This window comes from Oncorhynchus mykiss, chromosome 13 (assembly GCF_013265735.2).
Source record: "Oncorhynchus mykiss isolate Arlee chromosome 13, USDA_OmykA_1.1, whole genome shotgun sequence".
Lineage (NCBI taxonomy): Eukaryota > Metazoa > Chordata > Actinopteri > Salmoniformes > Salmonidae > Oncorhynchus > Oncorhynchus mykiss.
In genome coordinates, this window is record NC_048577.1 from 13,542,628 (window position 1) to 13,557,077 (window position 14,450).

Below are 14,450 nucleotides of genomic sequence, written 5' to 3' on the forward strand. Positions count from 1 at the left end.
ACAACAAATCTAAACAACAGCTAGGTGTTATTTGAGATATCTAAACTGGTGAAGATACAGTTGAATTCTGAAGTTTACATACACCTTAGCCAAATACATTTAAACTGAGTTTTTCACAATTCCTGACATTTAATCCTAGTAACAATTACCTGTCTTAGGTCAGTTAGGATCACCACTTTATTTTATGAATGTGAAATGTCAGAATTAAGTAGAGAGAAGGATTTATTTCAGATTTTCTTTCTTTCATCACATTTCCAGTGGGTCAGAAGTTTACATACACTCAATTAGTATTTGCTAGCATTGCCTTTAAATTGTTTAACTTGGGTCAAATGTTTCGGGTAGCCTTCCACAAGCTTCCCACAATAAATTTGGTGAATTTTGGCCCATTCCTCCTGACAGAGCTGGTGTAACTGAGTCAGGTTTGTAAGGCCTTCTTGCTCAGACACACTTTTTTTAGTTCTGCCCACAAATTTTCTATGGGATTGAGGTCAGGGTTTTGTGATGGTCACTCCAATACCTTGACTTTGTTGTCCTTAAGCCATTTTGCCACAAATTTGGAAGTATGTTTGGGGTCAATATCCATTTGGAAGACCCATTTGCAACCAAGCTTTAACTTCCTGACTGATGTCTTGAGATGTTGCTTCAATATATCCACATGATTTTCCTCCCTCATGATGCCATCTATTTTGTGGAGTGCACCAGTCTCTCCTGCAGCAAAGCACCCCCACAACATGATGCTGCCACCGCCGTGCTTCACAGTTGGGATGGTGTTCTTCTGCTTGCAAGCCTCCCCCTTTTTCCTTCAAACATAACGATGGTCATTATGGCCAAACAGTTCTATTTTGTTTCATCAGACAAGAGGACATTTCTCCAAAAAGTACAATCTTTGTCTTGGCTGATTTCTTTTGATTTTCCCATGATGTCAAGCAAAGAGGCACTGAGTTTGAAGGTAGGCCTTGAAATACCTCCACAGGTACACCTCCAATTGACTCAAATTATGTCAATTAGCCCATCAAAAGCTTCTAAAGCCATGACAGAATTTTCTGGAATTTTCCAAGCTATTTAAAGGCACAATCAACTTAGTGTATGTAAACTTCTGACCCACTAGAATTGTGATACAGTGAATTATAAGTGAAATATTCTGTCTGTAAACAATTGTTGGAAAAATGACTTGTGTCATGCACAAAGTAAATTTCCTAACTGACTTGCCAAAACTATAGTTTGTTAACAAAACATTTGTGGAGGGGTTGAAAAACACGTTTTAATGACTTCAACCTAAGTGTATATAAACTTCCGACTTCAATTGTACATACGTGGCTACCACAATTTTATTCAGTGTGGCTTGGAGTCAAACATTTTATAGGAAAGAACTATGAGTGTTATTTATTGACTGCCATGGTCGATATAATTTGCTATTTAATTTACGGACTCTAAACCAGCATTCCTTTCTTGCTCTTGTCCCATGGGAATCACATTTCGAACATAGTTTTCAGCATCTTCTCATTTGAATGAAAAAAAAGACCAAGTCAGACAGAATATATGAATTGTAGACAAGACTGCGGGGCCCTGAGAAATAAATAAATCAAGTGTTGGACTTAGAACTGAACAGGGATGTTTTATGAGGTGTTATCATGACCCTCAGTCCTGGTTTGCTGGGTTGGCTTGTGTTGTTGCATGTGTTTTGGGAATTTGGTGTTTTGCTGACTTTGGCCTTTCTCCAAACGGATGATTTAAAAGCTGTGTCAAATATACAGTTATGTGAGAGGAAAGTTTTCAGAGAACTACGTAGGCGGTAAGCAGGCTGCAGCATTTATCTTCAGTTTCCTATCAAACAAAATTCACTTGAGCATAATAGTCACTGTTTACTAGAATGGACCCAGTTACACCATTTGATTTCTTTGCATCGTGTGTTTTTCCACCGTATATTCAGGATACTGTACACCGTTTGAACATACTGTATTATTGTAATACTGTATTTAATACCTTGGCGGAGAGGAGAAAAAAAAGGACAACAACGGTATCTAATTCAGTCAAAACAATCTTCTTTATTTCATCACCTTCAATTACGTTCCATAACTTCTTTACATGTCCCCAGAGAATTGAGGAAAAGCAATAAATATTTATAACTTGTTCAATATTTGACATGAAGTAGCATTTTTATACATCAGAAGCTCAGGAAAAAATCGTAGTTCTCCCTTTACTTAACAAGCAATCTCAATCTTGGCATAACATTTACATAGCATACAACTCCGTTTTTTTTGGAGTCGTTCTGGAATCGTTAGACATCGATGATGTTAAAATGTAATTGTTAAACCTTAACCAACAGACTTCAGAATAATCAAATGTAACGTTCCACAAATGAGATCCAATATGTTGAATGAATTGTGATATTCTTCTGTGCTACATTCTATTCATGAAGATATGTAGCTAGGCTTTGAACTTCTGATCTCTCAGATAGCTGCACATCTTCATAAGCTTTAAGCCTTTGACCTACTCACTATGCGAGTGTGTTTCTCAACTCTCCATCTGTGGGGTATTGTGTTTCCCAACTCTCCGTCTGTGGGGTAGTGTGTTTCCCAACTCTCCGTCTGTGGGGTAGTGTGTTTCCCAACTCTCCATCTGTGGGGTATTGTGTTTCTCAACTCTCCATCTGTGGGGTATTGTGTTTCCCAACTCTCGGTCTGTGGGATAATGCAGACTGACTGGTCCAAAAGACCGTTTCTCGGACACCAGGTATGTCCGTACTTAATTCCTAGTTTTAATTTAAGAGATATCCAAAGGAGGATGATCTTAGCTTGCCAGTCACTGTGATAAAGAAGATTGAGAGATACTGCCATGGCTGAAGAACATGTAATCCTCATTTTTCAGAGCATCGTATCCTTCACTATACGGGATAACAGAAATGTCCTCTTTTTCTGTCGGTGACCACCACAAGTACCAAGGACCACGCTCGCTGCATGATGAGTAACCTTGCCTGAGACCTAAAGAGTTGCTTTGGCTCCCTGGTCAATACTAGGCTTTAGCTTAGCGGGCTAATGCAGTCTTCTTCTGGCATTCACTTGAACACCGTCGGTCACACAGTCATATCCTGTTGACTGTATTCTTCTCCAAGCTTTTACTCTGAAAGGGGTTCCACTCCCAGCGTAGCAGCACACTCCCCTTCAAATCGGCCTGGCGCTTGGTTATGATCTCATATCCTGTTAACGGGACTGTTCTCCGAGCTCTTGCTCTGAAACGAGTTCCCCTCCCAGCGTCGGAGCACACTCCCATTCAAATCGGCCTGGCGCTTGGTGATGAGGTAGATCTTGCGGAGGACGGCCCGACGTAGCAGTATATAGACCCAGGGGTCCAGGATCTGGTTCCAGGAAGCCAGCCTCACGCCCATCAAATTCAACGTCTCGTAGGTGGCCATGTCAGCTTTATCAATGGAGCCCCTATAGGAGCGCATCACCGACATGAGCCCGAAGATCTGGGGCATAAGAGAAGAGATATAATTGTTCATTGTTGTACTTTGATCCCGAAGCATCATGCAACCTATTTTTTTGATGGGGCATTGATGGCCTAATTCGATTTCTTTCAAATAATAATGCGTAAAATTAACTATCTTGTGTATTTTCAGTGTACAAATGGATCAAACTGAAGGGGCCTGTGCTGGGGGACTTTTTTCTAGATGTGTAGCGGGCGTAGGGAATAGTTGTTGGGTGACTTTTTTCTAGATGTGTAGCGGGCGTAGGGAATAGGCATGGTGTGGTGGATGGAATCAGTGGCATCAGCATCTACACTTGTTCATGTCCTAGGTTGTCCCACTCACCAGCAGAGGGCTCCAGCAGATACAGGACGTGACCATGATGCCCACCAGCTGCACCACCATCTCTATATCATGGCTCTTTGCCACTGAGCGGTGGCTGTGGGACGATGAGTAGCCCGATGGCCTCCGTCTCAGCCTGGCCAGAACCAGGGTCAGCCCGCTGATGGTGTTACACACCAGGGCCACCCCCAGCGACGTCAGGCCCAGCCCGGAGAAGAGCGTAACAAAGGCTACGTCCGCTTCCTGGGTGTCGTTCGCTAAGACCTTGATGAAGGAGAAGACAGACATTTAGTCGTTGTTGTATATAACTCTGTACTTTATCCTGTCTTATTGTACACTAGTGTTATTTCTATGAAGCTTTTGGTGGTAGTTTTAATGGTGCTAGTTTTACTAAACGTCACATTGTTTAAATTACTGCCATAGAACTTTGAGAATGTTCAAACTTAAGCATTAGTGGAGCTCAGTATCTGGCTGCCAGGGCTGGGGTCAATTCCAATTGAATTAAATCAATAAATAATACATTAAAAAACAGCATCTATTTTTAATTACTTCTTAATAAACGGAGGAGTAGAAGCTATTTATTTCAAATGTTTTTCCATTTCTTCATTTTTTTATTAAAATCACTTTCTGAAGTGACAGCTGTCAATTCTAATTGACCCCAGCCCTGCTGGCTACTGACCTTGATAAAACACCAGCTGTTGGGGTGCTGGTAGGTGTATGACCCCAGCTGGAAACAGGGCAGCAGGGCCACGCAGAGGGCCACCAGCCAGATACCAGAGAGAGACAGCTTGGTACGGGTGGTGGTAACTAAGGAGGAGTGGAGCAGTGGCTGCGTGACACCCAGACAGCGCTCGGCGGCCATCGCACAGCCCAGGAACAGCGGGCACAGACCAAAGAACACCATAGATCCCCCCAGGAACTGGCACATGGGGTCGGTCGAGCCGTTTGAGGAAGCGGCGGCCGCCTCGGGGAACACCCCTCCAGAGAGGTAAAGCCGGAGGACCAGCGCTCCCGGGATGATGTGCCCAAAAAAGTCTGTGAGTACCAGGGAGCTGGCAAAGAGGAGGAAGGTGGCTTTGGAGCGTCGGCGCTGGTGGGAGTAGGCGTTGGCCAGGATGAACAAGGCCACGATGTTGGAGATGACGCCCAGGGTCATGGAGAGAGCGGCTGCAATCGGGCCTCCGGACATAGGCCTGTCCGAGGTGAGGTTCCCCTGGTGAGCCAGACTCTCCATTTCCACCTATACAATATGCAATATGCAATACAACTTTATGTCCAATCACAATCTGAACTGTGTCTTTTTGCTGTCTTATTTTATCCAAACCACCGGACATCACACATACACACACACACACACAGAAGTGACACCAGCCTCCCTCCATTAGCTAGTTCTGGCCCCCGGGACTTTAACCAGTGACCTTCCGGTTACTGTTCCACTTCTCTAATATCTGGCCTACCTACCATCTCCGTGTCCCACTGGCTGAGGTTGGAGAGGGGGTCGAGGGCCCCCGGGGGCCCGGAGAGGTTGTAGTGATTCATGGCTAGCATCACTGGGCTTTGAAGGTCAGGAACCCCATCACTGAGAGAGGCTGGGAAGAGAAGGCGAAAGACAATATGATTATAGTGGTATTTCAGGCTTCAATGACCTGTAAGTAACATGGGGGAATGGGGTCATCGTATAGGTAGCAATATAAATGGAAAACACACACAGTCAATACTAGAATTCAGACTCTCAATTTTCAGCAACACATGTCTTCTTCCCTATCTAGCTAACTACTAGCTATAACATATCATGACGATGAGGAACTCATGAATGACACCACAGAATCAGATGTGTCCAAATTCACACTGTTCTCTTGTCCTATTTAACCCACATAGATAGAATATGCTTTAAAGCCCATTTAAACTTAAACTTGACAAAAAAATAGCTATTTGCACCTCAGAGAACATCTGTACCCTAGATACTGTTTGCATTGACTCTCCACACATCCAACCCTTACACACAAGCACAAACACACAAACACAAACACACACACACACACACACACACACACACACACACACACACTTAACACTGCTGTTCTATTATATACCATTTATTCAACTGCGCAACCAAGACACTCTCCACTTTATATTTGTAACACAGTCATACTTGACATAACACATTCATTATCTATACTGTATATTATATTGTGTACATATCAGTTTTACTATGAATACTACCTTCCTCTAATTACTCATTCTTTTTTATTTACTTTTTATTTTGATTGATATTATACTGCATTGTTGAGCGTCTATCAGGCAAGCATTTCACTTCGACTTTTATACCTGCTGTAAACTGTGTACATGACGAATGATGATTTGACTTTATTTTAAATGTTTATTTGAGGTAATAGCGCCTAACCACAGGTCTAGGATCTGCTAATTCTACCCCAATTCCCAACCATAACTATTAAGGAATCATTAAACAATATCTGATCCTGTATCAGCGGTTAGAGACACAAAACAGCTGCTCAATTCACACTAAGGTTGTACAATTGAAAAACAATGCATTTGACACAATAGTTGTGATACAACTGATATTTTTGTGATACAACTGAGAGGTTGTCTGCACACAAATATAGACACAACCATTCTGCAGTGTTTCCACACACTGGTGTAATGACTTTTCTGCTGAAAAACTCTCTGTTGTCTCACACAATCTGTTGTACATCAGTCATAAGCCACTGACGGCTTAGAACTAAGGGCAAGTTATAACAGTTCCCTGTTGACAAGCGCACAACTATTGAGACACATTCCATGAGCAGCTTCAATCCCTCGGGCTCTATTCTAGATCAGGGAGGCGGCAGGCAACACACGTTCTCGCTCTCTCTCTCTTGACAAAATGGTTTCCTCACATTAACACTTGTCTTTGGGAAGCATGGAAACATGGACATCACATTGAGGTGATGGTTCTTTTTAAACCGCCTCAAATGATCTGCGTTCGTTGGGGTAAAAGCAGACTTTCAAGCAATACATCTTAAGCAAAAACACACATTTCTGACAACTCTACACACGTGTTTGTGCTTCAGCCGTGTGTCTATATTGTATTGATGTGGCAGACAGTCTAGAGGCTATGTTTCTAATACAGATCTGTCTGTTTTTTTCACTGGTCTAATGTCACTGATAGAGGTGATATATGCTGCCAAGATTATTCTACCCAACTCATTGAATAACTAGGCTGTTCTATTCTACCCAATTATATTCTATTATTTTCTGTTCTACTATAGTAAAAACAAATCCCAACAGGTCGTTTTGCACCTGTTTACATTCAGCATAAATGCATATATGCGTCATGAATAGACCTACATACTCACTAAACTTGAGGAAAACAGTTCTCCAGGCTCAGCTCACCCTTACTGTAAATGTAACTCAAATAGTTTTTCGTATCAAGTCACTGAGGATGAATCAGAAAACATGCAAAGACATTTTCTGGGTTGACCTGTCACCTTTCACTATCATCCTAATCACCCTACTCGATGACTAATGATGACCTTATCACCGAGTCACCCTGTAATTATTATTGAGTTGAAGGTGTGTTTAGCTATTTTGAATATGCACTACCATGCCATACATACCACTGACATGTCTTTGTGGCTCTGAAACATTCTTAGCATCATTTCTTTGAGGAGGGTCATTTTTTTCCAAAACTGTCCATTTGCTTACCCTTTATTAATACTGTTGCCATACACACAAAAATAAAATAAAAAGCCATAATAATTATGATAAGACAATATTTCATGAATAATCATTACCATTACAGATAGGGATGAATAATTCCAGTCAATGGTGATGTCCACCCTGTCAACGGAATAGTCCGCGGTGTTTTTTCTAAATCCAGATTGCAGATAGATATAATCCAAAGAAACCGTTGAAAACGAAACACATTCACCAAAGTCTTCCTAAACCGAGTGGGGCAGAATAAAAGTACTCTAAAAGAAGAACCATTGTTCCATGATATCTCTTCGGCAGGATGATGACATTGAGTTCATATTCCCCACTGTTCTCGGAAAACAAAAGTTCAACAACTTCCCAACAGAATTGCCTTCACCGCTTTTAAATCCGTTTGATTGGAGTTTCATGACCGGAGAGTGAGCGCGAGGAATATTCCAGCGCTGCGGATAGGCTGAACCGCAGGTTCTCTGACGCGTGCTTCTCAATAGCGTTTTATATAGCGCAGTGTCCTAATGGATAGGTAGCCCATTGGCGGCCCCGTGAGTCAAGTTTAAGTGATATTATTTTCAGACATAGAAGAACACTTCTTCATGTCATTTGTCCATGTTTACATGTACGTTTTACGATCACTGTTATTAAACTAGGCTACTGTAACCAATGTGAGTCACATTACTTTTGAATGTCAGTCTGTATATCCATGGTTCCATAACCAGCTGCCAAACATCTATAGTTTAAAACAGAAATATTTAAATGTTTGGTTGTTTTTAAATAGCCATTATTGATTCATTTGATCATTATTGCTCAGTAAAAATGGCATGAACATGTGATCAATAACCCATCATTATAAGAGGTGAAACACTACATGCAGTAGGTTAGACAGTATCGTGCAGCCTGTATAGGAAAGTGTCAAGTGATACTTCTACTTACTGGTATACAGTAACTCAGGCTATTTTCTGTGCTCCTGTAAAAATACATTTGTTGCAAGTGTTTTTAACTACTGCATCTCAGAGTATGCCTTGAGGTATTGTAGCAAACAATGTATATGTTTTATTGTCACATACACCAGATAGGTGCAGGGAAATGGGTTGTTTTACAGGGTCAGCCATAGTATTACGGCACCCCTGGAGCAAATGAAGGTTAACTGCCTTGCTCAAGGGCTCATAAACAGATGTCTCACCTTGTCGGCTCGGGTATTCAAAAGAGCGACCTTTCGGTTACTGGCCCAACGCTCTATTCGCTAGGCTACCTGCCGCCCTAGTGAGATCTATCTGATTTCTCTAGATCAGTGTTCTTTTTCCAGGTCCTAGGATCAATGCGTGGTTTCCAATTGATGATAAAGTGCAAACCGAGAGGAGAGGTAGCATTTCTCTCTTGCTATGCTGACGCTGCATATGAAACATGATGTTATAAATAACTAGAGGTGTCAACTATCAGGCCAGACCCAGTAAAAGTTGAATACTTTGCTGAGGACATACTGTAGGCCTATGAGGTAGGCAGACTGGTTCTCTAGTGGCTTTTTACTCTCCTATCTAAATGTATGATATAGGCTAATATTAGGCAAATATATTCTAAACCAGACACTTAATTCATGCAGTGATTGATTATGACAGGCTTTATTAGCCTGCTATAGATAGCCCAGATATCAAGGGAATTAATTCACTCTGATCAGCCCAAGAATGATTAATATTTATACTACTTACTGTAGGCCTGTGTCTTATCCCACTCAGGTTTTAAATACATTGAATGTAATTTTACTACTCACTCATATGGTTACCCAGGGACCATGCAGCTTAGTTAGGGAAATCTTTTCCTTCCTCTACTACTAACATTATTCCTTTAGTGCTGAAACTGTCTGTCTTTCTCTCTCTTTGATTGACAGCTTAGCCTAAAAAGAGGTGATAGGAGGAATGTGTCAGGTGGTCCAACCAAAGCGTGGCACTCGTCTCGTACTGCCCACTGGAGACAGGTGCGCGTGTTTGTTTAATTAAATCATTATTTGGCAACGCCAGGGCAGACACAGGCTTGTGGCTTGGCATTGGATTATGAGCAATAAGAAGTTGATGGAAAGGAGTTCAGAGAAAGAGAAAGAGAGGAGGGCGAGAAAGAGAGAAAGAGACAGAAAGAGAGAGAGACAGAAAGAGAGGAGGGCGAGGAAGAGACAGAAAGAGACAGAAAGAGACAGAAAGAGAGAGAGAGAGAAAGAGAGGAGGGGAGGAAGAGAGAAAGAGAGGAGGGCGAGGAAGAGAGAAAGAGACAGAAAGAGAGAGAGGAGGGCGAGGAAGAGAGAAAGAGAGAGAAAGAGAGGAGGGCGAGGAAGAGAGAAAGAGACAGAAAGAGAGAGGAGGGCGAGGAAGAGAGAAAGAGACAGAAAGAGAGAGAGGAGGGCGAGAAAGAGAGAAAGAGACAGAAAGAGAGAGAGGAGGGCGAGGAAGAGACAGAAAGAGAGAGAGGAGGGCGAGAAAGAGCCAGAAAGAGAGAGAGGAGGGAGAGAAAGAGACAAAGAGAGAGACAGAGAGAGAGGACATTCATGTTTGGTATGGTTCTGAGGGAATACTCTGAGACATTGGTTTGGTATTCCATTGGACTGGCCCAGGTCTACTAGACCTTCCAAATGATTCAAAACATCTCTCACAAAGAGAGGCTTTGTGAAGGCTGAAATGGCGAGAAAGATGTCTGGCTGAAGAGTAGTCTATCAAGAAAACCAGAGCACAACGTGAGAACCTCAACATCTGTTAGAGTGAAAGAAGGTGGGAGACGGCGAGAATGATCAAACACACAATCAGAAAAACAACCTGCGTGTGAAAAGTAAATGGAATGCCGCATAAAAAACTGAAAAGGGAATTTAACGAGGTGCAACAAAGGAGGGTTTTGACCTTCTGATCTAAAAAAATCACTGAAGCAATCTGAGGTGAAATCATCTCCTGAAATTCACTTCCCGTTTCCTTTTTTAAATTCCTTATTCCATTTTAATGTGACATCGGACCTGAAAAACAACCCCTGTGTGAAAGTAAATGGAATGTAACATTGAGGTACAGTATATTAGTTGTCACCTCTTTTAATATAAAAAACGATTAACCTCCGAAGCAAGAAACATGAAAACATCTCCTTCATTTCACTTCCTACTTTCTCTTTAATTCCTTTCCCATTTTAACGTGACATTCCTGAAAATCAATCAATCAATGACATTTAATTATAAAGCCATTTTTACAGCACGGTGGCTAGAAAAAAACTCCCTAAAAAGGCTCCTAGGATGAAACCTAGAGAGGAGCCAGGCTCTGAGGGGTGGCCAGTCCTCTTCTGGCTGTGCCGGGTGGAGACTATAAGAGTACATGGCCATTAAGGCCAGAAAAGAACGACATCGGTACCAGCCAGACTACCTTCACCTCACACATCCGCACCAAACGGGCTTAACAGTGGCAGGAGGTGGTTTCTCTTTCAACGTTCCTCAGTAGGAGGCCAGGATCTGATAACACAAGCAGGAATTGCGTGACAACCGACTACCTTGATCATCAAGAAGCGCGAAACAGCGTTGGAAGGTCAAAGGATTTGAACGGCTCAAACCTTCCCCATTAGGAACATGCCTGCGTCCCAAATGGCATCCTATTCTCCACACAGTGCCCTACTTTTGACCAGGACCCATAGGGCTCCTCCATAGGTTGCCTTTTGCGATGCACCTCATCTCTAAGAGGGCCACAGTTGTGGGAATATTGATCTTGGAAGTTGGATTCGGAATGCAGGACCAAGAAGAAGACAACTTTCGTTATTTTTTTAACAGCTGGGGTTGTCGGAGTCAGACCCGTAGAGCAGAAGTCAAGTCAAGCACTTGGCCCCGACGAGACACCCCCCCCCGGCCCCATTTTTCTATGAAACATTTTCTTGGTAATTTGCGCTCGCAAACTTTGCCATTTGGCCTGAGCAACGGCCCTGTTGTCCTTTCCAACACCCAGTCTGGCTCTGAGGCCTCCTCGGGCTCCCTTGGCTCCTCAATCTCCCCACTGACCACAAAGTGGTCCTGAAAACCACTGACTGCTCTCCTCTCTCTTCCCCCCTTTTCTGTCTCAACAGTGAACCTGCCGGCCTTTGAACCGCTCTCCGATGGAGCAGCGAAATGGAGGGTTGGAAAAGCCAGGCAAAAGGTTTCGGATAAAGATCTCTGTCTGTTCATATCAAGTTGGAAATGCTAGACTAAAGAAAAGCACAGTTAAGTCCTCTTTGGTCACTGCATACCGCTTGCGTGCGCGGCACTTCGTCCAAATCTGCACCCCATGCGGTAAGAAAAAAACATAGTCTGTCCGTATCGCTGAACACCCCATATCTCAACCTGTCTCAGGCGTTTTAGTGTCACCCCCAAACCCAAGAATAGAGATGGTTGTGCCTCTCCGATCAGTTTCTGATGATAGTTCCTTCTGTGCAGTCTCTCCAGTCTTCATTTGCACTAAATTCTTCAATATCTTACGCAATAAACCCACCTGATGTTGAATGAATATGAATTAAATGAACCCTATCAGATGCGGTGCAGTAGCTGCTGACACCATGTCTAATGTGACTTTATAATGTGCTATTCTGTCTGTATTTTGCCTTCAGAACAACCTCTCCAACAGCAGAAGTCTTGATGCCCAGGCAACAGCAGCTGCAGTCCTAAATAATTTGAACAGCTTTGTTTGCCAAACTGTCCACATGCACACAGCACCGTGAGTGTTATTTTGAATCAAACAATATGCAGTCATTCAATTTATTCACAGAGACAAGCAGAAACCACAAACCATGTCATAATCTGTCCCGCAAACGTTTTACAGTGAGATGTTTTGCTGTCATGATTGGAAAGCCATATGCTATCTAGCCACTCTAAAATCAACAGGATAAATTGGACGCCTACTGGAATGTCTACAGTACATCACAATATGCAAATCAGCATCGTTGACGCTAAGCACTTAGTCCATTCATAAAGAGATGACTATGATGAGTGGAATGGAAGGAAGATGGAAGCTTGTTGGTTCTGGAACGGTTGGTTGGGTTCTTTCGGTTCCGCTGGCAAGCTAGGCTACCTCACTACTTTTCTCTGTGGGAGGAGGGTGACAGTCTGACAGACAGACACTCAGACAGACAGAGACAGTAGTGGTTCTTAGATTTACCACAGCGATGGATTCATGGAATATTCCACACTTTCTATCCATCACGCGGTGTTTATCTACAAGCACTGAGCACTTACACATTTCAATCCCCCGACCTGGGGTATGCTAATATAGGTGTTTATCGTGGCCAGGCCTTCTCTCCACCAGAACCCCATGTTGAAACCAAGAGCAGAGACAAAGAGGAGAAAATGGGTTTATTGATATTCTGGGCACTTAGGGCTGAAATGCACTCTGGGTAGTCTTAGGCTTTGTCCCAAATGGGCTTTCCCTATATAGTGCACTACGTTTGACCAGAGCCCTATGCACTATGTAGGGAATAGGGTGCCATTTGGGCAGTAGGCCTTGTAGTTTCTGAACAGCACTGTCAGTGATGGATTGCCTTGGCTCCCACAGCTGACCATGGAGGAATGGACATGGGCTGATACAAGACAGGTGTGCATCAAGGAAAGGCTTGCCAATTAAAAATACACCTGTGTCGAGTTCACAATCAAATTCCTTTCAAGGGCAAACATTTCCAGTAGTCAGTTTAGTTAGATCTTGTCAAAGAAAAGGGTCACGCATGTGTTTTTGATCAATCACTGCACTAATTATCAGTATATTCATATTTCAGTAACCAACAATCACACCCCAAAAAAACAATTATAATAAGATTGTACCCCCCCACAATGTTAAAAAAAAAAAATGTTTTACCTGTCTCCATTACCAATGAGAGGGGAGGTTAGCATTTGGGGGGGGGGGGGGGGGGGGGTATGATCTTTGTTTTTCTCGAACTTTCTCTTTCATCATTCTTCACGATTCATTCATGGTTATCCATCCACATTAATGTAGAAGTGTTCAGAAACATAAAACAGAAATATTTACAATAAAACTGACTCCAAAATGACACAATACATGATTCACTATTCTGTTCCTATTGGGCAAAACATCATCTGAAACACAATCAAAACAAATGCATCCAACAAGTTTGAAGAGTCAGCTTTAAGTAGTCATTGCGGGCTAGGAATATGGGACCAAATACTAAACTAATATACAACAAAAAATAGAAAATGAACATCAAACATATTTTAAAACCATATAATTATGTTGGAAAGCAACCTACATGGTAACAATTTTATTTTACCTTTATTTAACTAGGCAAGTCAGTTAAGAACAAATTCTTATTTTCAATGACAGCCTAGGAAGTGGGTTAACTGCTCAGGGGCAGAACAACAGAGGCCTTGTCAGCTCGGGGGTTTGAACTTGCAACCTTCTGGTTACTAGTCCAACACTCTAACCACTAGGTGCCCCAAACATAACTCATGTACAAACCAGATGTTGAGGACAAGCGGAGGACAAGTTATGTTGTTTAGTGGGTCAGTTTAGTATTTCGCTAACACGGAAAACAGCTGTCGTCATCATCCCAAGAGGTTTGAACCCACAGATATAGATAAATAGATGTAGCTCTAGGTTTGAACCGATAGATGTAGGATCTTAATTTGATCAGTTGCAGGTGAACTTTCCTGCAATTCAGGACATTTAAAAACGTAGAGTGTATTTGAGGTTTAAAAAGGCTTCTGAAATGTGTAACTTCCACATTGAAATTTCAGACTTGATTTACCCTAACGAAAAATGTACCAACCCCTTCAAAAATGTCCAACATTTACAATCCACGTAATAATTATAATTTCCTGTTGCTGCATGGATTATTTTCCTGTCGTAGCAGACTGGCTCAAATTAAGATATGGCATCTGTTCAGCAGCATCGACTTGATTCTAGTTTCTCTCTCCACTCCACAACGTCACCAAGTAGAGTGATAT

General features: G+C 42.4%; 1 protein-coding gene across 2 annotated transcripts; it reads right to left on the reverse strand.

Annotated features, from left to right (window-relative positions):
* Nucleotides 1-2,014: 2,014 nt before the first annotated feature.
* On the reverse strand, nt 2,015-8,037 carry LOC110485683 (prostaglandin E2 receptor EP1 subtype). 2 transcript variants are annotated; one of them, XM_021556796.2, is made up of 5 exons: nt 7,603-8,037; nt 5,270-5,397; nt 4,488-5,048; nt 3,812-4,072; nt 2,015-3,469 (listed from the first exon to the last, which is right to left on the reverse strand). In XM_021556796.2, the coding sequence occupies exons 2-5, from the start codon at nt 5,354-5,356 to the stop codon at nt 3,191-3,193; spliced, it is 1,188 nt and encodes a 395-aa protein (XP_021412471.1). In that variant the 5' UTR covers nt 5,357-5,397; nt 7,603-8,037; the 3' UTR covers nt 2,015-3,190. The 2 variants fall into 2 exon arrangements, with proteins under 2 accessions (XP_021412471.1, XP_036796227.1); XM_036940332.1 differs by lacking the exon at nt 7,603-8,037 and adding an exon at nt 7,165-7,565.
* Nucleotides 8,038-14,450: the final 6,413 nt, after the last annotated feature.

Bases quoted from the DNA above. Each gene is read 5' to 3' on its own strand.
- LOC110485683 (XM_021556796.2), bottom strand. From the start codon at position 5,356: ATGCTAGCCATGAATCACTACAACCTCTCCGGGCCCCCGGGGGCCCTC. The intron at 5,049-5,269 runs GTAGGTAGGCCA...CATATTGTATAG, and splicing joins GCCAGTGGGACACGGAGATG to GTGGAAATGGAGAGTCTGGC. The intron at 4,073-4,487 runs GTCAGTAGCCAG...TCCTTCATCAAG, and splicing joins ACAGCTGGTGTTTTATCAAG to GTCTTAGCGAACGACACCCA.